General features: G+C 39.8%; 3 protein-coding genes across 9 annotated transcripts; 1 reads left to right on the forward strand and 2 right to left on the reverse strand.

The window, feature by feature from the left end:
* Nucleotides 1–519: 519 nt before the first annotated feature.
* On the reverse strand, nucleotides 520–6,820 carry stk16 (serine/threonine kinase 16). 2 transcript variants are annotated; one of them, XM_086107603.1, is made up of 8 exons: nucleotides 6,752–6,820; nucleotides 5,607–5,721; nucleotides 5,262–5,481; nucleotides 5,014–5,147; nucleotides 4,524–4,611; nucleotides 2,770–2,898; nucleotides 2,547–2,668; nucleotides 520–2,024 (listed from the first exon to the last, which is right to left on the reverse strand). In XM_086107603.1, the coding sequence occupies exons 2-8, from the start codon at nucleotides 5,690–5,692 to the stop codon at nucleotides 1,886–1,888; spliced, it is 918 nt and encodes a 305-aa protein (XP_085963729.1). In that variant the 5' UTR covers nucleotides 5,693–5,721; nucleotides 6,752–6,820; the 3' UTR covers nucleotides 520–1,885. The 2 variants fall into 2 exon arrangements, with proteins under 2 accessions (XP_085963729.1, XP_085963731.1); XM_086107605.1 differs by lacking the exon at nucleotides 6,752–6,820 and adding an exon at nucleotides 6,699–6,726.
* Nucleotides 6,821–7,424: 604 nt separating this feature from the next.
* pcnp (PEST proteolytic signal containing nuclear protein) lies at nucleotides 7,425–11,660 on the forward strand. Of its 2 annotated transcripts, none has more exons than XM_086106701.1 (5): nucleotides 7,425–7,603; nucleotides 8,089–8,306; nucleotides 9,102–9,176; nucleotides 9,543–9,598; nucleotides 10,345–11,660. In XM_086106701.1, exons 1-5 carry the CDS (start codon nucleotides 7,558–7,560, stop codon nucleotides 10,451–10,453), a joined length of 504 nt encoding a protein of 167 aa, XP_085962827.1. In that variant the 5' UTR covers nucleotides 7,425–7,557; the 3' UTR covers nucleotides 10,454–11,660. The 2 variants fall into 2 exon arrangements, with proteins under 2 accessions (XP_085962827.1, XP_085962825.1); XM_086106699.1 differs by having other exon boundaries at nucleotides 7,467–7,603; nucleotides 8,138–8,306.
* On the reverse strand, nucleotides 11,418–21,591 carry LOC147207455 (interleukin-18 receptor accessory protein-like). 5 transcript variants are annotated; one of them, XM_086106695.1, is made up of 15 exons: nucleotides 20,824–21,591; nucleotides 20,352–20,408; nucleotides 19,172–20,278; nucleotides 18,905–19,100; nucleotides 18,015–18,168; nucleotides 17,770–17,938; nucleotides 16,848–16,919; nucleotides 16,496–16,625; nucleotides 16,249–16,403; nucleotides 14,840–14,977; nucleotides 12,962–13,060; nucleotides 12,741–12,884; nucleotides 12,548–12,663; nucleotides 11,966–12,172; nucleotides 11,418–11,862 (listed from the first exon to the last, which is right to left on the reverse strand). In XM_086106695.1, the coding sequence occupies exons 3-15, from the start codon at nucleotides 19,257–19,259 to the stop codon at nucleotides 11,800–11,802; spliced, it is 1,731 nt and encodes a 576-aa protein (XP_085962821.1). In that variant the 5' UTR covers nucleotides 19,260–20,278; nucleotides 20,352–20,408; nucleotides 20,824–21,591; the 3' UTR covers nucleotides 11,418–11,799. The 5 variants fall into 5 exon arrangements, with proteins under 5 accessions (XP_085962821.1, XP_085962820.1, XP_085962824.1 ...); XM_086106694.1 differs by having other exon boundaries at nucleotides 11,418–12,172; nucleotides 20,824–21,589; XM_086106698.1 differs by having other exon boundaries at nucleotides 11,418–12,172; nucleotides 18,015–18,146; nucleotides 19,277–20,278; nucleotides 20,824–21,588.
* Between the last annotated feature and the right edge of the window lie 721 nt (nucleotides 21,592–22,312).

Below are 22,312 nucleotides of genomic sequence, written 5' to 3' on the forward strand. Positions count from 1 at the left end.
CTCACTGAAAAAATATTGAAACTGAAGAGAGTGGAATTAGCTTTTTTGGCAAGTCATCTCAGCTCCATGTTTACAGATGCAAACAAGAAGCACACACACAAAAGAATGCCGTAACTGCTATGAATCATGGAGGAGGTTCAGTTTTGTCCCAGCAGACGGTACAACGAAATCCTAAGACTATCAAGACACTCTGGAGAGAAATGTGCTAACCAGTGTCAGACAACAGGTCATGACCCAAAACACACAGCTAAAAAATAGCCAAGCATGGCAGATCTCAAACCAATGAGTGCTGATTTAAGTCCCATTGAACAGCTTTGGAAGAAGTGACACATAGCGACTGTGGAAGGCACCCTTTAAACCTGCGAAAGCTGGAAGCTTGCTCATGGGGAGTTGGCCAAAATATCCTCTGACTGAGTGCAGCAAAACATGAAGATCAGGGGACAAGCAAAAAGCAAAACATGACGCATCACACTTGACCTAATAATGCTGTTGGAACGGAAAAATAGAGCAAAGCCAGAGTTTCATTAAATTGTTTTCAGTAAATGTTTATTTCTAATAACTTCTGTCAGTTTCAAGCCGATTCAGTGACAATTGCGGATATGTCTTTCTTTGATGAAAGGGTAAAAATTTTGGCCTGCATGCCAATATATTAGATGTCATTCAATTGTGTGATTTTTCTGCATGCACGTCGACTAAACAAGAAAGCTTTCGTCATTACTTTTAATGACACACGAGAAAATGTACAATTGAAAGACCAATAGCATTAGTCTTATATAATAATAATAATAATATTCATGGTTGTCATTACAGGAATATTATCACTTTCAAACACTTACTGAAACAGAGTGCTCATTACCGCTGAAATAATGAACAGAATTTTCCTTTACAGACAAGGATCAGGTTGTCACGGCAAATAATACAAAACATTATGTCATCATGGATTTTTAAAAAAAGTACCATTAGAGTTTAGTAAGAGTGACTAAGAGACCCATTGAGGGCAAGCCCTGAGAGAACAAAAGTGTATAAAAGTCACACATGAATGCAAGACTACACTTAACATGAACACAGTGTGGGGGAGAATGTTGTTGCATAATGTTGGAATTACAGTTAAGACGTCTCAAGTCATTATCAAAATGATTAAAACCTTGGTGATCTGTGGAACAGCACCCACTCGTCTGTGGTGATGTAGTGCCGCTGTATGGTCATGAGCGGCATTGCAATAAGTCACTGCTACTTCAGTGCGGTTTTTAAGATGACACTTGTACTTACTGTCGTAAATTTTGGAAAACACAAGTCGCCTCCCGTAACTAAGAAATGCGAATACTTCGGAGTAATCGTGACACAATTTAAAAAAAAGGGACGTCTAATCTAGCCTCTTTGTTTTGGCACGGAATGTCACCTCGTACTTTCAGCTCCGTGAATATTTGACAAAAAATATAAGCCATTACAAATGTGCCCGTGCTCACCAATGATCAAGCTTTCTGATTCACCCAAGATTTATCAAAGCACAATATCGTAAATCGTTCAAATATTGATTATTATCGAACTATCAGGCGCCTGCAAATAGATTCCAACAATTTGTGGAAAGCTCTGAGGTCAACGTTTACGTTCTACCTCATTTGAGCACATAAGGCACATAAGAACAATTTTGACAATGCAAGAATACAATGGAAATCAAAAGCGGGGAATGGAGATTCTATTTTATGCATTTTGATAATATTCTCAGCTGATTTGCAGCGCACAAGTTGTGTGTTAAGCAGCAAGTCATTGAAAAGTTAAAATGGTGATCAAAAGAGTCTCTGGGGTTTTTTTCACCAATCATGAATAAATTAAGGATTTCTGAGCATAAAATAGGAGCCATTCCTCAATGTGTGCAAAAGTCCTTTCAGACCGTATTGGTTTGGGTGTCTGGGCTGCAACTCTGCAGGTCCTTTACCTGCTCAAGTACCCAGCTGATGTTCGGCCTCTCCTGGGCGTTGGACACCATTATGGAGCTCAGCAGCAACTGCAGCCCGTCTGAGTAACTGGGGAAGAGACACACAAAGAGTGAATTAGGGAGGATGCGAGACATATTGACGACAGTGAAAAAGCTCCACTACAGGGGTGCCTTGAGATAAACGTGACCCGACTCACGAGTTTCTGTCATTCTGACAATTTTTCGTTTTGAGCTCAGCTTGAGATGCGACAGCTGTATGGTGGCAGTGAATTCAGTTCAACCTACTTCACAACAAACAGCAGTTTGGAAAATATTGAACATATCTTCAAAAATTCCCAGTTCAAGTTTCTGTCAAACTAATATAAAACAAAAGAGTATTTCACACGAGACTGTTTAGCTTAAAGCTAACATGTATGAAAAATGCCTTTTACATGCTAACGGTTAGCATTGAGAGAGAGAGAGAGAGAGAGAGAGAGAGAGAGAGAGAGAGAGAGAGAGAGAGACAGAGAGAGAGAGAGAGACAGAGAGAGAGAGAGAGATTGAATCATTCTGTCAAGCTACTATTACATAAAGAATTTCAACCTCGGTGTTCAGCGTAATAACAACTCACCTGCAGGGCTGTGGGATGTTCACAGGGTTCTGAACTGCCAAGGCCACACTGTCGCCTCTCTGAAACACAAGGTCGTAGGGTCCTTCCAGCACCATCATGCAGTACAGCACGCAGCCCAATGACTGGATGAGTACAGCAAGAAGCAAAGTAAGGCAGAAGAGCATTTGACAATGTCACTTTGGAAATAACATTCGCCAATTAAAAGTAAAATATCAGGATTTACCCAAATATCTGTGCGCTCATCAATAACACAGTAGCTCTCCACATTGAAGAGCTCAGGTGCACGGTAGGAAATGGTGCATCGCTGGGCAGCCCAATCCTGTAAAGTCATTGCTTCTCTGGTACCCCTGACCTGGAATTGAGTCCCAAATGTGGAAATAAAGTGTTTCCAAGAAAGCTGACAGTCGCCCCGAATCAGCCCCAACAACTGAATCTTTTGTCATAGCCATCAACAGTGTGGGGCTGATTTATGAAACTTCCATAAAACGCTAATCTGTCCAATCAAATCAGCATGGAAGTTGATCTGCTAACCGGGCATATCTGGGATTGGATTTGCAAAAGGGGCAGATTAGTTGTTTCAATCCAAACGCCCAAAATACTCGCACAGTAGATGGAATGCCACATCAGTAATACAATTTTGGAGTTTCTGAATGATCTCATGGGTGACTTGAAGCAAGTATCAAGAAGGAGTCATGCCATACCACCTATGACAAAACTCTTTTTCATTGCATCTTGATCATTTTAATGCACTATGGCAATTATTGCTGTCTTCTCCCAGAGAAATTCTTCAGATGTGATGTCACAAGTTTTAAACATAATGCTACTGATACAAGTTCAATGAAACAAAGCATGACTTTTGTGCAGTTGCAACTTGCTGTCTTGCTCCAAATTATTGGAGTGATAGACTGTGTTCAACTTGTTCCCCCCTGAAACATCTAACAAATGGTAATGGACAATTGTAACATAAGCTTTCTTTGAATGTGTGTTAGGATAGACCTCCTGAGGCACCTGTTTGAGACAGACCCAGACCAGATCCTAAGTTGCTGGATGCTGTAACTTTCCACTGCTACTGCCTTGAATTTCTTTATCTACTGCACCCGAAGCTTACTCAAACTGTATCATACCATTTAAGACCATGGAGTCATACATAGGAACAATACAGAGGCATTGTTTATGCTGGGTCACCCTCTTGCGAGGGCGTAAGACCAAAGTAGGAGAAAAGGAAGGAATAACTAGAGGGTGGTAGACACTCCCCAGCCACCAAGCAGAGTCTGTCTCCAAAAACTGGGTATCAATGCTTCTGACATTAAAAACATTCTTAACTGAGACAATACAGTTCTCTGGTAGTTCATGCTAATGAGGCAGATATTTAAAAAAAAAAGATCCTAGAAGAAGTTCAGATGGACCTTAACATGTGCAAGCTGTGTGTCATTCAAAAGGGGTCAAAATGTTTGTCTCTTTCACTCACACTTCCAATGTCATCTCTTCAAAGATTTTACATTGCGGTGCTCTCTAAAATTGTCTTTGGTAAAAAAAGCAAAAAACAAAACATTAGAGCTCCTGTCGCTAAAGTTTACACCCCTTATTTCAATAGGCCACTCTCCATCACTTGTACACCTGGTGCCAATTGTGCCGCTTTCTTTGTTGACCATGCAAAACCTCCCTCGAACAGTGCGCACAATCTATTAGAGTGAACCTGCAATTTAGTCAAATGTAGTATCTTAGTAATCAGGCCATATGCGAAGGGTTCTCATAACTTTAATCCCCAAACTTGCCATTTGTTGTTTGTGGAGCGAGTCACTTTTAAAACACACAACACAATTTTCTCAATAAACATTATTAGGCAAGTTACCTAATCCGACCAGTCTGTCCAGATGGGTCACAAACCAGCCAGCTGTACTGTATCTTAAATTACACACTTCAGGATATGTTAATCGAGTCTTCTCATAAATATTCAAAATGCTCAAGGCCTCTTACCTCAATGCGGGCTCTATTCATAGAGCCCAAATCCATCAGGACGGGGCTGTCATCCTCATTCAGAAGCACATTTGTAGGTTTAAGGTCTCTGACCAAATACATTGAGACGATTAGTATTCATGTCTTATTCATTCTGAGACTGAAAGATTGCAGTGGTACCTTGACTGGGGTTCCTACAGCTCAAGAAAAGTTAAATTCAAGACTCTTCAAGACCAACTCCACAATGTTTCCACTGTTCCACACTCCCATGTTGTGTAAATTTACTCCAGTACATTAATAATGCGCATATTTTCTTGGCCAAAAACACATCACTCTTTTGTTGGTCGCATAATGTTACTGAGACAGTCTTTACGACTGTCAGGTTAGTTAGAGATTTGAGACTATTTAAAATCATTACACGATTGAAGTGTTGACATTTTTCAAGACTTTTGAAACTCCTATGTCAATGTACCACTGTATTTGGGTGCAGGATTGTATGAAACGTTCTTACCGATGAGCATAACCTTTGTCATGGACGGCCTTGAGTCCTGAACAGATCCCACGAAAGATTTTTAAAATCAGTTTTTCAGGCATGTAGCTCCCATTTTCTCGAAGCTTCTCCAGAACTGACCACAGACTTCCCTTCTGGGTTGTTGTTGTTTTTTTTGCACACACAGACAGAATGAGCATCACGGTATTTGACCGATGGTTGTTGCTTTGCCAAAATATAACCAAAACAAAATTGAAGAAGCAACTTACTCTTATGTAAGGCAGAAGCAGCCAGGCTTCACTCTTCCCATTCCGCTCAACAAAGGTGTGTGCCACGAGGCTAATTATATTGGGGTGATTAAACATCTGATGCATTTCCACTTCCGTCTGGGCTTCCTGACGGCCTTCTCGATCATGACACAGGATTCTCTTCAGGGCATAGAATCGACCATCCTTTACCCCCTCAACAAGGTCCACGTAACTGAAACCACTGGAGAGAGAAATTATGAATAATTCTGTATTTTGTTGAAATGCAACTTTTGTCAAAAAAAATGCAAATCCCTTTGCAAACCGATGTGTGTTTGCATCAAAAAGGGACCATATGTGTTATCTTACCCCTCGTCAAGTTTCTGCAAGAAGTAGTATTTTTTGCTGTCAATGGTGATGGAGCCACGGGAGCAGATGCACATAGTCTGCCCCATCTTGACTGGAACATTACATTATTTAAAATCTAGAAATAAATATAAAGCTCATTAAAGAGATGGAAATTAATTTATTCAACAACATTTTGCACAAGGATCGTAATCCTCATGTTTTGCGGTGGCGGGCGGTGAGTTTAGTACCTGGGTCTACAGACTTAATAATCCAACTCCATATATATCTGTGTATATATATACTGTATACATACATACATACATACATATACACACGAATAGTTTTAAGTTGTAATATCAACATTCACCACGAGATCACAGACATGGGTTAGTTGCACTTGCACCGGGTCTTATACTGTGCTATACTACTGTCCAACGTGAGTAGGCCGAATAATTCTTTGCAGATTTGGAATAAAATTTAGGACAAACATAGTACAGTACCTGAATAAAATTAATATTTGGAGTGAGTTGGCTTTTGGGATTAAAAAAAATACACAAAATGACTTCTTGCACCTAATATTGGTTTCCTGTTCAGCAGTTTTGTGCTGACCTTGAATGCAAATTTGTATTTTTAGCATCCACATACAAGTACTGGAGGCAGTGTATCCAAGAAATATGCTAGGAAATATGAATGGTGACAAAATTCAGAATTTAGGATTTGAATATATGCAGTGATTCTGATAATGTTTAGGCCATCAGAAAGCTTGCTGGCTTGCCAGGTGTTTTGGAAGTGAATAATTAAACATTTTTATGATTGTATTTACATAATTCGCCTTGGGGACAGAGTCAACCAAACTAGCCTAACGCGGCTAAGAGTGTCGGAAGATCTAAACTGCATCACGCGGATAGGTTGTATTTTGACCTTTTATTACAGTTAAATAAGTGAACAAAAATATTACGTCTTCACAATGTGTATGTTTACAGGTCTAAATTTGTAATTACGGGACTGGAGACAAAATTCTCTCTCCACGACATTCTCACCCGATGTAAACATAGAGCAACTTTCACAAAACGCCAACATCATGAATGTGAGCATATTTTGGTCATTTGTTACCTGATAATTGCGTGAAATGATGCGCTAACATGGAGCAATGGATGGACGCTTACCTGTTGGTGAAGATCAGCAGGCACCCTGCGTTCCGGTTGTATGACGTCACGGACTGGTATTCTTCTTCTGTACCAGACAGAAGAGTAAACCTTTGTGCGAGCGTCAACATGACAGCTGATGTCCAAACGGTGTAATTGCACTACGGGAGTGTTGAGCGAAGGAAAATTGATGGAAAGCTGTCATTTATATCCATGACCATAATGTATCTTTGCGCTTTTTTTCCTCATTCGTAGAACATTTTTGCTAGTGGGACAACTGCGTGTTACAAAGCGGCAAAACTGGTTATTATGTTCTTCACTGTTTACTTCTGCATACCAAATGGTACCAACACATTAATAATAACCATACGCGTGTAACATAAGGAACAACTATTTTGTTGTTGAAGGCTTATAAAATATGATTTTTGATAGAAAAATCATACAGATGTCACAGGGCGAGATCTGTACCTGCAAAATGAAGCACATTTAAAACAAAACTAAGTTTCCTTTATTCTGAAACTTTGATTCATGAGTACCGGTAATCATGCAAGTATTGACATTTTGAAAATATCTGTACGGCAGCTCACATTTTGATATTATTATGGGGATTTTCTTGAGGCAGAACACACTTCATTGCACGGAAAAGGGAAAGTAGTTAAGGGTACATATAGTGAGTACTTTAGCCACTTCTGATTATTAAGTGAAATTTTCAAACAAGTGGATGGAAAAAAGACGACGCATTTATTCGTCAATGGTGGCGCTAAAACGCACACAATCGAAATTAGAGCGAAGAAGATGTTCGAGCAGCTACAGCCCATTCATTCAAAATGGCGAACATGGAACGCAACAGGAGAGACCACCGCGACGACGGAGGTGATATCTGTGCCATTTTAATTTCTTTTACTAATGTTATACACGCATTTAAATTAGTCTTTGTTTGCATTGCTTCCCATATTCCCAAATCAGGTAAAAAGTACGTCACTTATGGAGCCCTTCCTAAAATATAACGAGCTAACGAATCAAGTGTTTTTTTTAGCGAAGATACCATTGTGTTGACGTCGGTTGGAATTACATTGAATAAAAAAACAATGATCAGCTGTTAATCAACGTATTAGTGTACCTACGCGCATTTTTTAAACAAATGGTGAAAATATATTTAAGATAGGTAGCGATGCTCATACTCGAAGCAGTTGTGAACAAATTTCAAGATGGGCAATGCACGCATGAACTAAATTTAAGCGTTTTATGTGTCACATTTTGTGGCGACAAACATAGCCGTGCAGGTAATTCTGTTATTTAGCTCTTTGTAAAAAAAAAAAACAGTTGTTCACCTTGGTGAGTTGTCTTGCCTCAAGCAGGGCCGCTGGAGGAGGGAGGCAGAGTGAAAACTAAGCCTGTCTCTTGTAGCACGGTGGGCGGAGGAGCGAGCAAACTCAAACGCACATCACAGCATCTTTCATCAGACGATGAGGACGAAACCCCGACAGAGACACTAGCGCCCCGCAAAGCCTCCAAAATAGGCTTCGGCATGAGCAGCAATAAGTCCAATCCTATATCGATCAAGCTTGGTGCAAGTGTAAGTAGGTTGGGTATTTGATTGGGTTACTTATTGAATTGGTTGTGAGGGGCAGGCTCACCTTCTGGGGGACCGTTTGTGGTTTGAATCTGGACTTTGGCCTTTCTGGGTGGAGTTTGCATATTTTCTGGCTTCCTTCCATATTATAAAAAACATGCATATTAGAGCAATTGAGGACTCAGAATTGTTCTATGGTGTGATTGTAACTGTGAATCTTTGTCTATACCTTTGGCAAGCGTCGACACACTCTGTACTTCCCTGTTTTGTTCCCACCTTCGAATTCACCTGCATCTCAATCAATCAATATGTCAACCGTGTTTGACTTTATCCGTCTTTATTACATCGTGTCATCATCTGCAGAGGTTAAAAAAGTAATAACCTAATTTTGATAAATATGAGTATAACATGCAAATATGTTTTCAATAGTTGGGAGCACAAGTAAAATGTTTTCAGAAAAAGATATACTAGAGTAAGGTACAAACCTATGGAAATAAATCTACCTAAGTACATAAATAGAGCATTTGTACGTCTTATTTCCCACCACTAGATTTAAGGGAGGGCACAGATTGGCCTTCAAGATACCGAAAGCAAAGCAAGACTCTTTAGAATCTTTGTTTTTTCTTGTCCTTGAGAGATTAGCAGAAAGCGTTTGTCAGCTAGCATAGGCTTTTCTCATGCGCGACATGAATGAGGGCAGCCAATATAGAGTTGCTCTTGAGGAAACGTGCTAAAGCCCATATTTATGCATTATGCTGTAAAATTTCACTTCCCTCTCTTCTCACAATGTTGCCTTAGAAACCCAAAGAGCCTGTACCAACAGCCCCTCCAAAAAAGCTTGGACTGGCATCGGTTTTCAATGAGGATGATGACGTAAGTACTGAAATCACTTTTTTAACTAACGAGACAATCATGAATGGAATTTCTTGCTTTTTAGCTTTTGAAATATAATCGAGATATTGTGAGCTAAAAGCTTTCATATGACTCAGAGAAGCAAGTTGATGGGGTAGACCCTTGTCTTTTTCTTCCTGCTAAGATAATAAATATTCTTAATGACACACGTCAGAATTAGATACTGTTTCTTCATCCCACATGGACAAACACATACCAACAACAGGAAACACATTGATGCAAATGACCATTCCTGTTGACATGCTCCACATATACATGTATGGCCCTCACTGGCCGGAAGGCCACCAATATAAATAAGCCGATAAATAAAATGTTCTCATTTTACAGAGCGAGCCGGAGGAGATGCCCCCAGAGGCAAAGATGAGGATGAAGAACATCGGCAGGTGCTTCACGACTACATTGTTTTATTTCAGCCTAATCCTGTCATTCTAGACACGACAGTGAACTTTCATATAAAAGTGTTGCTTTGGCGCTGTTATGTGGCGTCTTGGTGCCAGTTAATTGTATGGAAGTGATTTGAGGAGCGCCATTCAGACAAAAGTTGTGCTTTGCTGCCCTTTTGTTGCATCCTGGTGCCAAGGAACTATGTGAAGGGGTCTCAAACTCCGATCCTTGATGGCCGCTTTCCTGCAATTTTTCCCTCCTCCATCACACCCGATTCAAATGATCAGCCCATCAGCAAGCTCGTGGGAGCCTGATCTTTTGAATCAGGTGTGTTGGAGGAGGGAAACATCTAAAACATGCAGGACCTTTGAGGACTGGAGTTTGACAATTGTACTTTAGCGGTCTGTAAAATCAAAATAATCACAGGAATTAAATGTTAACGGTACAATTCTTATACATTGAATAATTATTCCGGTAGAGTTGTTGTCTCGATTTCAGTGCAGTATTGATGTTGAAACAATGCGTTCGCAGGTTTCCACAATTCATTTCACTCCCTTTTTGGAGTGCTGTATATTTATTTCCGTTTTAAGATTCAACAAGTTCTGTTAAAAGTAAATCAAAACCAGAGATTCGCCAAATTAGGATTGAGTACAGGTCAGGTGCCTTTTTTTTTTTTAAAAAATTTTTAACCATTAAATTAAGTTCAGTCAACATTTAACATGTTATTAATCTGGAATCTTTTTAGGGAGACGCCGACATCAGCCGGACCGAACTCCTTCAACAAGGGCAAGCAGGGCTTCTCTGATAATCAAAAACTTTGGGAGAGGAAGTTGAAGGCGCACACAGACAAATAGTGAAACAAAACTTTTTTTCCCCCCTTCTTCTTCTTATGTTATGGTTAAATCCCACACCTGGGATCTCTACAAAGGCTTCAATTATTGGAGTCTCCACTTTGAGGCTGCCCTACCAAGCATGCCTTTTAGTGTTCTCTGTTTAGGACCTTACATCTGTGTGCTGAGCAATGAGAAACACAGCAATATGTGATGAAGTCAACCGTGTAACATTTGCTGCACATTACATCTAATGGCCAATAAGAAAGGTTCACATCTCCCGCTTCTTCCTGCTTCTTCGTACGCGTACCTGGCGAAAGTGTACTTTACTTTTGAGCCGTTTTGTGTATACATGTAAATAGAAGTTTGATTCTGTTTTTTTGTGCGCTTGTTTTATCCATAGTAAAATTGCAAAGCGATAGAACATTTCCGGTGACTTTCCATGGGAGGTTAGCATTAGAATTTGAATAATAATGTAATCCAAGCGATGGCTTGTGGGTGCAAAAACTCGTAAAAGAACACTCATAAGGCCAGGTTCCGCCGTAAGTGGTTGTTTTAGTCAGGATTCTGCTAAAATATAGATTGACCAACGATAAATTCCCTAAGAAACAACCTTTAATTTTTGTGAATTATTGGTTTATTCCCATTAATTCCTATGGAAAGTTGCCGACGTTGAACATTTGCAACCCAAGTACTCAGTTGAATTTGTTGTATTCAAGAATGACTGTGACAGTTTTTTTTCTGTTATAGTGACCTAATCAGTTGTTTTTTGTTTGTTTTTATCGCCAGCTGTGCCAGTTTATACCCCCTCCTTAAACTCCTCTGTTGTATTTTGGTGTTTTATCACATCATGAAACTACACACGTCCCTCATTTTATTGGTCAGACAAAGAAATAAATCTCATGTTGAAACCAAGTGTGAAACCATGCAAATGTCTGCCCCTAAAAAAAAAATCATGCTAGTGATAAGCCATAGTCATAGACAAGAATTACCAGATATCAACCCTTTAATTGATACGATACAAAAAAAAGAGGATATACCCTAAGGAACAACATAAATCACTAACAAGATGTGCTTCTTTTTCTTTTTTTGCTTTTGTCTTGTTTCAATTCTGTTACCTGCAACTTTGAAATCAACAATACAACATTTGAATTTAAGAATTGGTCACTTGAACTCTGACTACACACTATAGAAGATTGTTTTAACAGCCCAATAAACACTTTGGAAGATCTTTTTGTTGTTTTTGTTTGGAATAAAAAATGCAAACACCAGCATCACCACATAAAAAGTTGAAATTTCCTCTCAAATTTAACATTTTTTTTTCCTGTCAGACAATCTATTCATCATTGCGTTTTGCTTGCCGATGCTGTTCATCTGTACTCGAATTTGCTCCGATACCATGACACTGATGCCCGGATGGCAGATGAATACTTCTGAAAACAAGTGGAATCAGTGCATCCCCATTCCTTACTCTTGGTTTCTGTTATCATTGTGTCCAAAACGGGCATGTGATATGACTCCAGTGACAGGTCTTACTTTGTTTTTGGGTAAGGCCTTCCTCAGCAACGTCCAGAATTTGCCATCCACTCTTTCACTTTGTCTCAAATTCCAGTCCAGGCTGGGAAGCACCGTCAATGCCCTTCGGACCACTGAGGGCAGAGGGGAATCTGGCTCTACGAAACATTTGGAAGTTCTACTTGTCCGTATCAGCAAAAGTTTGAGAGTAGAGCTCTGCAACAAAACCTTGAAAGACAAAAAAACAAGTTATTAGTGGTTTTGCTGTGATGAATAAAACTTAAATGATAGGCATAATCAAATGTACTGTTAGCTTCAGATATTTTTGGACAATGACAGGGTTTGATTCTTCCCTGCATACACTGCAGTAGAAAACAATAAATTTACTCAAAATACGGCCAATGAGAAAGATCTAAGCGATGAATAGAAGAGGCTCAAGGATGGAGACCTGGGGAACGCCTGTGGTAACTGAGAAAGGATTGGATTGCTTATTTGGCGTGCGTGTTTGCCTTATTTTGGTTTGTGTAAGAGGAGTGGGTGATAGCTGAAAAGTTCAATTTTTCCGTTATTAATCAATGTGACAGGTGACAGGTTTTGACTTGCCTGAATTCCTGATTCGAGAACAAACACAGCATTGCTGTTGGACAAGTAGTCAGCAGACACAACACAGATGAGGATTTGACTTCTTCTGATTGCATGCACCACATCGTTTGTGTAGGCTGTCAAACAAAAATAGACGTCATTAGAAACCAAGACCCCACTCGCGTGCATGTGTGGTGAGAATTGATCCTCTGACCTCCACCAGGAAGCATGTCCCTCTCCAGTAAACAGAGGCGATACCCCCACAGGTCTTCCAAAACCATGGGAATCATCACCTCAGGTGTCCTCAAATCGTCCATAGCATGCTGAAAGTTGAATGGCTCAAGTGTGGATGGATAATCTGCAAAATGGATATGTTGTTTTTGTTTTGTTTTTCCTCCTCCAACCACAATCGACCTGAAAACGTGTCCCACATACCGTCCGATTCTGGTCCTGACCGTGAGGAGAGCGTCAAACCTGCCTGCTCATGCGGAGTGGTCCACACATAAGACAAGAACACATCAAACTCTTTCTCATCTGATAGAGACGGGGAAAAAAATAAAATCAGGGATTTTAAATACATTTCAATTCACAACTGCTGCCTAACTCAAAACAGTTGTCTTAACTCTTACGTATTTATAATTAGCATGTACAGTCTGATCATTTTTTTGGCTGTTTTAGTCTTTCACTCAAGATTACTCCTTGATTCTTGAAAGGCAAGGGTGCATGTTTTTGCTGGCGCACGTGCTATGCACACAGACAGTTCTCAGGGCCCATTCAAAATCCCAGGAGTACGCTTTCTCATAAAAATATGCAAATGAATTGGACTCTTTTGCAAGTTACACGTGACCCTTCAAAGTCCAACATGTGCATGTGTTTGCTAAACTCTTGTACCTCCAAAATGATCACTTAAAAAAAAAAAAAAAAAACGGTGTTCAACATTTAACATTATCTCGTCAAATGTGAGCAAGCCCTTTTCATTTTCACTTAAGATTAAAAAAAAAAAAAAGCCCGGTGCTAGCGATATGTATGTGACTTTTTTTTCACTATTTCGGCACTCCCTTACTCCATAAGTAGGTTCAAGATTCCCCCATTGGTAAATCTAAAATCCATTTTAACTGACACAGATAAAATTTAGTGTACAGGATACAAATTTTGGAGCACTTGTATAAAACATTTTCATTTTTGTGTATTTTGGGGTCACTTTAGGAAAAGTAACCAAATATCGGTGTGGAAGAATGATATGTAGGACATATGTTTGTTTGTTTATTGAACATAAAACATATATACAGTAATAATTTGACAGAAAATAAGGTAGATAAAAAAGTAAAAAGAAAGAAATCAATCTTCATTCAACAGTTATGTTCAAGGGAGTAGGAAGAAGTAAAAAACTTATCTAGTCCTACCCTGTTATGTGATTGTATCTAATAAATCATTTTTATATCAATCAGAAAAGTAAGAAGAAAGAAGTCTCCATTAAGGCTCATACTTTACCCTTAACCGTGATATTTTTACAACTTTTGGTTTGTATCGGGATTATATACTTCCACACCCTGACACTCTTGTGTTAATTTTCTCTTGTATTCATAATGGATATTTATATACCTTTCTCTATTTATCAACTTAGTTCTGATTTATCATTATATTTAATGTTTTGAATTTATCATTTTAACTCTGATTGATGTAGGTTGTTTGTACTATTTTTTTGAATTTGTTTTTGAACTCAGCAAGCGTTTACTCATTTTCAGATCCGTTTCGAGATTATTCCACAGATTAACACCTTTGATAGATACACTTCTTTGCTTGATGTTTGTTCTTGTTTTGAGTTTTTTGAATAAATTGGTACCTCTTAAATCATAGCTGCTTTCTCGAATTTCGAAAAACTTCTGAATGTTTTGGCAGAGCAGGTTATTGTGTGCTTTGTACATTAATTGGGCGATTTTAAAGTCAACCAGGTGATAAAATTTCATCGTATTTAATTTGATAAATAGTGGATTTGTGGGTTCACATCCTGTGAAGATGAATGTACATACTGTATATATTTTTATCACCTTTAAATATCAAAATGGGCTTTATTTGGAAAAAGCAAGTACTGCTACTCACATATTCTATTATTCTGTTCTATCGAGGTGACGTGATCTACTGTGGACCGTTTTGAGAACTCAAGTTTCCGGGTGTGGTCGAATTTTGAGTTGTTCTGAAACCACATCCTGTGAAGATGAATGTGTGCATGCATTGTTGGTTTGCCGTTGGACATATACTGATATGTCTACCACAGTATGTGTGCTCGCGTGTGTGTACACAATGCATTCTCACCTTCATCAAGCTTTCCACTTTGAAAGTGTGATTTGTAGATTAGTTGGAGTTCCAACCATTTCACATGCAAAACAATGCCCACTCCAGCGACCAACAGCAGTGATGCAATTGGATAACCAACTAGTGATGGCCATTTCTCTAGAAGGAAAACATACTGGTTATATTGTAGGTTGTCTACAAAATGTGTAATACTGGGGGGGAAAAAATTGGGGCTTTTTAGGGGTACAGTAGCAGGATCAAGCTTGACTTAATCTACAAACCCCGGACCTTTTCTGTCATGATCCACACCTAGAGAAAATGAATAAGCCTCAACCAAAGGCTCTTCAAGCTTCTAAAATGAACAGGAATGAAAAAGCATACTCAACCGCAGCTGTAACAATGCGCAGAATGTATAGTTAAGCATAAAATGTAAATCACAATAAATAAAGCCAAAGTAATGAGTTAACAAGACTATTGTAAACAAGTGCAGATATTCAACTAAACGTGCAAAACGGGCTAGCTCGACACAAAATTAACACTAAACAACAACAGGTGCCTCTTTGAGCTCTTTCTCTGTATTTTCTATATTATTATTATAATTATTCAATTATTTTATACAATTATTAGTTTAGTATGTGATTTATATATTATGGAAATGTGTGCATTATATATTATGTAAGACTATTTAAATGACATTACACCTTGACATCACACATACTTGTCGGGAGCTAAAGATGAACCTTCCCCGATGATGGCACCACAAGCAAACAAACACAGACTTGGGGACTGGATTCACAGTGACTTGGACTTAGAGCTAAGATCGGTCCTAAAAAAATCGAGCCCGACCCGAACCGGCCCGAGGGTATTTAAGCCCGACCCGGCCCGAGCCCGATCACTTAACTTGATTTGCAGGCCCGAAGCAAACACGACATTTCATATTTTATTTGTGAGGACTCGGAGCCGGAGGGGTGATTTCTGATAACAAAGCCTGTCTTTTGAAACGAAATCTAAGTTAAACAAGACTGTATAAACATTTACATCTTTTATATTTCTGTTTCTGAAGAGGTTACATTAACCGACAATTTTCTATCAGTGTATCAGTTAAAGGAATTCGATAACAGCTGGGTGGCACGGTAATCGACTGGATAGCACGTCGGCCTCACAGCGCAGAGGTGCAGGGTTCGATTCTGACTCCGGCATTCATGTGCGGGGTTTGCATGTTCTCCCTGTGCCTGCGTGGGATTTCTCCGGGTACTCCAGTTTCCTCCCACATTCCAAAAACATACTTGGCAGATTAATGGAACACTTATCGGAACACTCTAAATTGTCCCGAAGTGTGATTGTGATAACGGCTAGCCACTGACAATAAATGTAGTAAGAACTTGTGTTTTGTACGACAATAATGTGACAAAAAAGGAAAATAAGCCTACTTTTATTTTTCCTCTTGAGCTTGACCGTGGCGTTCCTGTTGCCAACAGAGTTTGAGGCCATGCAAGTGTACGTGTGATTGAGATGAAGAGCCGTCACCTCCCGTATGATAGCGGTCTGTGTGACCATGAACTCTTTACATGTCACCTTTTCCTGTCTGGATCAAAGAGAATGCAAATTCATTTATGTTTCAAAATGAAAACATTCCCTCTGTTATCAGCAATGACTAAATATGTGACAGTGACTCACTGCTGGCTCTCTGTGCGTAGCAGAGTTATGTTCTCCACATTGCCTCCGTAGTTTATGTACCACTGCACTCGTGGTGAAAAGTTGAGTTCAAAAGGAAAATGTACCAGACATGTCAGAGTGTGGGGCTCTCCTAAAACGGGGGAGGAGATGATAAATAGCAATCATTAGGGCTTTACATGTCATGTAACAATTCAGCTTAACAGTGAAAATGAAGCACTCCGTAATATTACAGTGTCAAGAGTTGGTTTAAGTCAGGAAAGTCCCTCTGAAGGCCCAGGTAGCAAAAGCACAGCCCTCAATTGGTTTTAATGCCACAAAGTAAGATGATTTCATTTGGTTGTACAGTGCTTACCGAACTCCACTTCCTGTGCTGTGCTGTTGTCCGGTAATGTGATCCTTGGAGGAGCACTCACTTTTTTAAAAGCTGATGAAAGGACATGTGCTTATTATTATTATTATTTTGAAAGAAAGCAAATAGATAAAGTTCGAATTTTACCGCATTACAATTACTGGATATGGATGGAAAAAAACAAGTACAGCACACCCCCACACATTCCAAGCAAATTCAGATTATCACATTGTTTAACCCCTCCTCTGCCAGTCGGTGAAAATATCAATCGATGTTTTTGTTGCCAAAGCAATTTAAGTCTTACCTAGGCACCATCTTGTGGAATCTTGGTGCCGAGGAACTATGTTTTAGTGAGTTGAGAAGTTTCAGTTGAATAAAAGTAGTGCTTTCCCCTCATCTTGGTGCCCAGGATGACTATGTTGAAGTCAGTTGAGAAGTTTCCTTTAGACAAAAAGTATTTTCTGATGCCAATTTGTGCCATTTTGGGGCCAAGGAACTATACTGGAGTGAGTCAAGGAGCTTAATTTAGACAAAAGTGGTGCTTTGCCACCATATTATGGCCTGATGGTACCAAGGAACTATGTCAAAGTGAGTCGATGAGCTACATTTAGGCAAACGTAGTGCTTTGCCACCATCTTGTGACATCTTGGTGCCGGGGCAGCATGTTGAAGTGACTTGAGGAGTTTCATTTAGACTAAAGTAGTGCTTGATCACCATTTTGTGGCAATGACAGTATAAATTGTACAATTTTTAGGGCTCAAAGCTTCAGCTAAGGGCTCAGTCTCTATCCGCCTTAATGACAGGGGGACACTGTGAAGCTAACAGGGTATAACCAATAAAAATTAAAATGTAAAGTGTACACTCATTTTAAATGTTCTATCACACACACACACACACACACACACACACACAAGGGGTCACTTACGTATGGCTGTTACGGTAACAGGCCTCCTGAAGGTCCATTCTACTCCTTGTTCTACGAAGCGTTTATCACAAAAATATTGCCCTGTGTCGTAGTGGCTAACTGTGCAGAGATGTAACTGGCCATTCTTCACGCAGAGGTCACGATGCTTTTTTGACATCCTTCTGTCACCCTGAGTAAAAGCATACCCAAGTTCTTCTATTGTCATTAAGATTTTTGGATTCAGCATATGTCTGCCTATGTCTCACCTTGTACCATGTGACACCTGTGCTCTCTGTACAGTTGAAACCGGGGCAGGGGATCGTTCCTCCTGCACCAGCAAGCAGCATGACACCCCCCTCCTCAGCTATGTAACATGGCAGGCGCTGTTTGTCCAACACCTGGAGGTAAAGGAACATTTTGCTGCCGTTCGACAGCACAGACATCCCAATCAGGTATTTCATGGGAAATTCAGTAGGAAATTGTGAGAAAAACACAAAGCACACTCTTTGGGGAGAAAAAGCTCAAGATGATTAAATACACATTTATTTAACTTAAAGGTTGAATACATCTGAACTGTACTGTGATTAAATGTTTGAATACAAACACCAATACACTCTGAGTGACTATTTAAAGTTATTTTAATTTTACTCTCATGAAACAGTGGAAAAAAATGTCAAAAGAATCTGTATCGATAACCACAGTCACAAATGTGAAATTAAGAACGTATAAATGTGTGACTGAAGGAGTAACGAAAATCTACAAATGCATGACTGAGGTCACAAATGCGTATCGAAAAATACAAATGCGTGTCTGATGTCACAAATGTGCTTTTCAACGTTCTTTGCTGTATGCATTTCCACTAATAAAGTGACTCTGAAAAGTGGGATACACGCTACCCCAAGTGGTACGTGGACTACCTCCAGCAGAATGCGAAAGAATCACTGATAAAATGCATCATGTTACAGCAGGTTGAACTTGACATACATTTGCACTTTTACTTTTAGGATTGTTTGTTATCAAATGTACCGGTAAATACGTTTGAAAACAATGTAAAATCATTATCGAGTATTTTTTTTTATGTGGTATAAAACAATTGGCATAAAAGGTTTGAGTACCACCACTCTAATCCAACCGCACAGAAAATAAGCAGCATTACCCAGTAAGCAAAGTGTAATTTCCTGAATGTTTTGCTTCGATGAGGAACTCGCTCCCACAGTCAAAACAAAAGCCTCCATCTTCTTTTCTGTCTCCTGTAATCTGGTACCATGTCACCTTGTTGTTGGTGCACGGCATCAGAAACATTTCACCCTCCACAACTCGATAGTGCTGCTGCGGCATCGTCATGCGAGGACCTGGAGACAATAACAGAGAAAATATCTTTGGTTTAAACAACAAACATATTCTTTTGGTTCCAAAACAATACCTGTTTTGTAATGTTGATTGCTTTTCACACAGCATCCTTCCAAGAAAATGGGAAATACCCAAAACAGCAAAACATATTCCGTTTGCATCACGTTGATATGATCACCTCATGACATTGTCAGCACTTTCTCTCAAACCAGCACGTGCGTTCTGTTTCTTTAGTAGAGCAGCACTTTTCCGAGAGGATGAAGATACTGAAGTAGGTGGAAGCTGAAGTAAGCTGTCGCTTCCTGTGTTGTTGCGTCAACAATGAGAGCATGAAAATTGCCCCAGTGTTTGTGTTTGTTGAAAGCTAAAGCACAAATATCATAGTTGTAATCTAGGTCACTTCTTATAAAGCACAAACTGCATATATTGTCTGTAATTAAAATGACACATTTATTAGTTCAAAGGTCAATACAATGTCAACTGTTTGGATGTAGTACCAGGTTATAGCAAAACATGCCAGGCAACACTGAGCAATGTTTACTTCTCTTATTGCATTTGCTGCTGCTTCGTGGGTTAACGTAGCTACAGACAATGTGCATGGCAACACATTGAGTATTTCCGGTGTGGAGGTGAGGTGGGTTACAAGCTTCCATATTTGCTTTTTTAACTCATTGAATACCACCCCTTTTCACTGGAACAACCCCCTCAATCCCTCACATTTTACTGAATTTCGACTGATTTGCAAGGCCCACAGAATTCTGTCCTATGGCTATATATACATGCAACCTGTCAAAAGAAAGGTGAGACTCTCTTCTTTCAGCAGAAAAAAAAAGTTTGTTTCTATCTTTCTCCGTTCGTTGGCAATCAGCATTAGAAAACTGCTAAGTTTTATGCAAAAGGCCGATTTTCTGCAGAAATCCAGAGAAAATGAGCTTTTTGTAAAAGCATGCATTTCAAGCATCATTTCAAGTTTTACACTATTTTTTGCTTTTGTGGCAGCTCAATAATGTGTTCCTCCTACAAAAGAACATTACAAATAATGTTTTTGTAGCAAAATAATTTATTTGCACACAACAAAACTAGTGAACTATGAACAAAAGTGCAGCTGTGGAGAAGATGGTTTTTGGCTTCCATCCAGTTTGTCACCATCGATTCATCACACCACGTCCAGATGCACGACCTATAAATTATAGAAACATAAAAAGTTGCAAATATATCTTGCTGCAGAGTGAGGTACAATTATTTTTATTTACCTTTCTTTCCACCACCAAAGCGAGGAGTCGTCATCTTTTGGCTTCTGGTTGGACAATCTATAATTTATAGACGCATGTACAATTACCACACTTTTATTTTTCTATTTCTTTTATTGTTGCTTTCCACATCTCTCACACACACACATACATGCTCGCACACTGCTATTTACACCATTCATTCCACGTTGCTCAGCATCCAATTTGAAATGAAATGGAATATGAATTGAACACTAGTTTTAGCAGAGCTGAGCGGACCAAATGTGTCCTGTTTTTTTTTTTAAACCTATGGCGACATGCAAGTCAGCGCATATTTTCATCCACATCTACGAGACGCATCAACCGTACATAAATGATTAGTGTTACTGGCAACTTCATAGTATAGCGGGGAATGTAGCGGTACATAAAAGTGACTGAGGAGGCATAAGAAGTGATGAAGTTTTGAATGGGAACTTGCAAGCTAGTCAGCAGTTACCTCCTCGTTCCAGCGGCTCTGGCGAGGACTCTCAGCTCCTTTCCGTTATGTCCGAAGGCACATATTCGTCCGACATATCTGGATCCAAATCGCTCTCCAATTCATCGTTTTCGCCGTCGTCTTTACGAGACGATTCCAACGAATCGCTGACGTGTGCGAAGCAATGCAGCCTCTTTGCCGTCATCGCTGGAAGTCGCCGGGGAGACGATTTGTGGGCGACGTGGGGCATCGGGAGGCACAAAATGCTCTGCCAAGCGATGATCGCTGACGTGGAGCAAGTTCATCTTCATCAGATGAACTCGAAACTCGGCGTGAGCTATGCGGGCTGCGCGTAGCACGCCATGTTTGTGCAGGCCGACGTTCGTTTGACGGGTGCCGCTTTCGATTAGTGACCGAAGCGTCATTTTCTCTTCCACACAAACACCATCTCCTTGGTTGTCTTGTTTCGAGGACGCTTTTATACCGAAAAAAAAATCATTTTGAGTTAGTTATTTCCTTTTCTCCATCGTTGCTAGTTGCTAATGTTCCAATCCACTATCCACATACGCCCCTCCTTCACTATACGCCCTTTCTACTACTTCTGCTGCGTGATCCTGGTTGATTTTTGCACCACTGCCACCCGATGGCCATTTTTTTGCTATTTAACATTGCCGTCAAGCCTAATCCTGTGGTGAGAAGTTGCATCGGACTCTCTTGCACCCTCCCCCATGAAAACACGTGATTGACGTATTAATACGTCATGGGGAGGGAACGGCTATGCGCTAATTGACGTATTTATACGTCAAAGGGTGTAAATGAGTTAAGGGGACGGCCTCTGGAGGAAAAATAACCTCATTCTTTAAATGTGTGATAACGTGGGCTTGAGGAATTGATATTGTGAATAATTCGTATAGCCGGTGCCTCTTAAAGTGGGAATATAATAAAAAATGTTGACCTTTTAAAGACGAGAGGTAGCTCCTCCAGCTAGCGTGATGGTGTGCCGGCCGGCTTGACTTTTTATTTGATTAGTAACTGATGGAACCAAGCACGCATTGTGTCTTATTCGGAGAACTGTGTGATGAGAGAGTGAAAAACACAAAATTTTGTCTCAGCTGACAAACTTCTTGTCCGGCTAAATTTCTATGATGAAGCGAATATTTGCTCATTGTCTTAGAGTAGGGATGGGCAATCGGCGGCCCACAGGTCACCTGTGAACCCTGATTAACTCATTCACTCCCAAAGACGTATTTACAGGTCTTTTCAGATGCCATACATTTAATCCCAGCTCCTCATTTTATATTGACTGTACTTGAAAAGGGTCTCAAAGGTTGAGACCCTTTTCAAGTGCAGTCAATGTAAAATGAGGAGCTGGGATTAAATGTGCGACATCTGAAAAGACATCTAAATACGTTTTTGGGAGTGAATGAGTTAAAGACAAAAGCAGTGCTTTGCCACCATCTTGGGGCCAAGGAACTATGTTGAAGTGGGTTAAGGAGTTTCATTTCCACAA

Source organism: Hippocampus guttulatus, chromosome 3 (genome assembly GCF_054856545.1).
Source record: "Hippocampus guttulatus isolate MCC_2025c chromosome 3, RoL_Hgut_1.0, whole genome shotgun sequence".
Taxonomy (NCBI): domain Eukaryota; kingdom Metazoa; phylum Chordata; class Actinopteri; order Syngnathiformes; family Syngnathidae; genus Hippocampus; species Hippocampus guttulatus.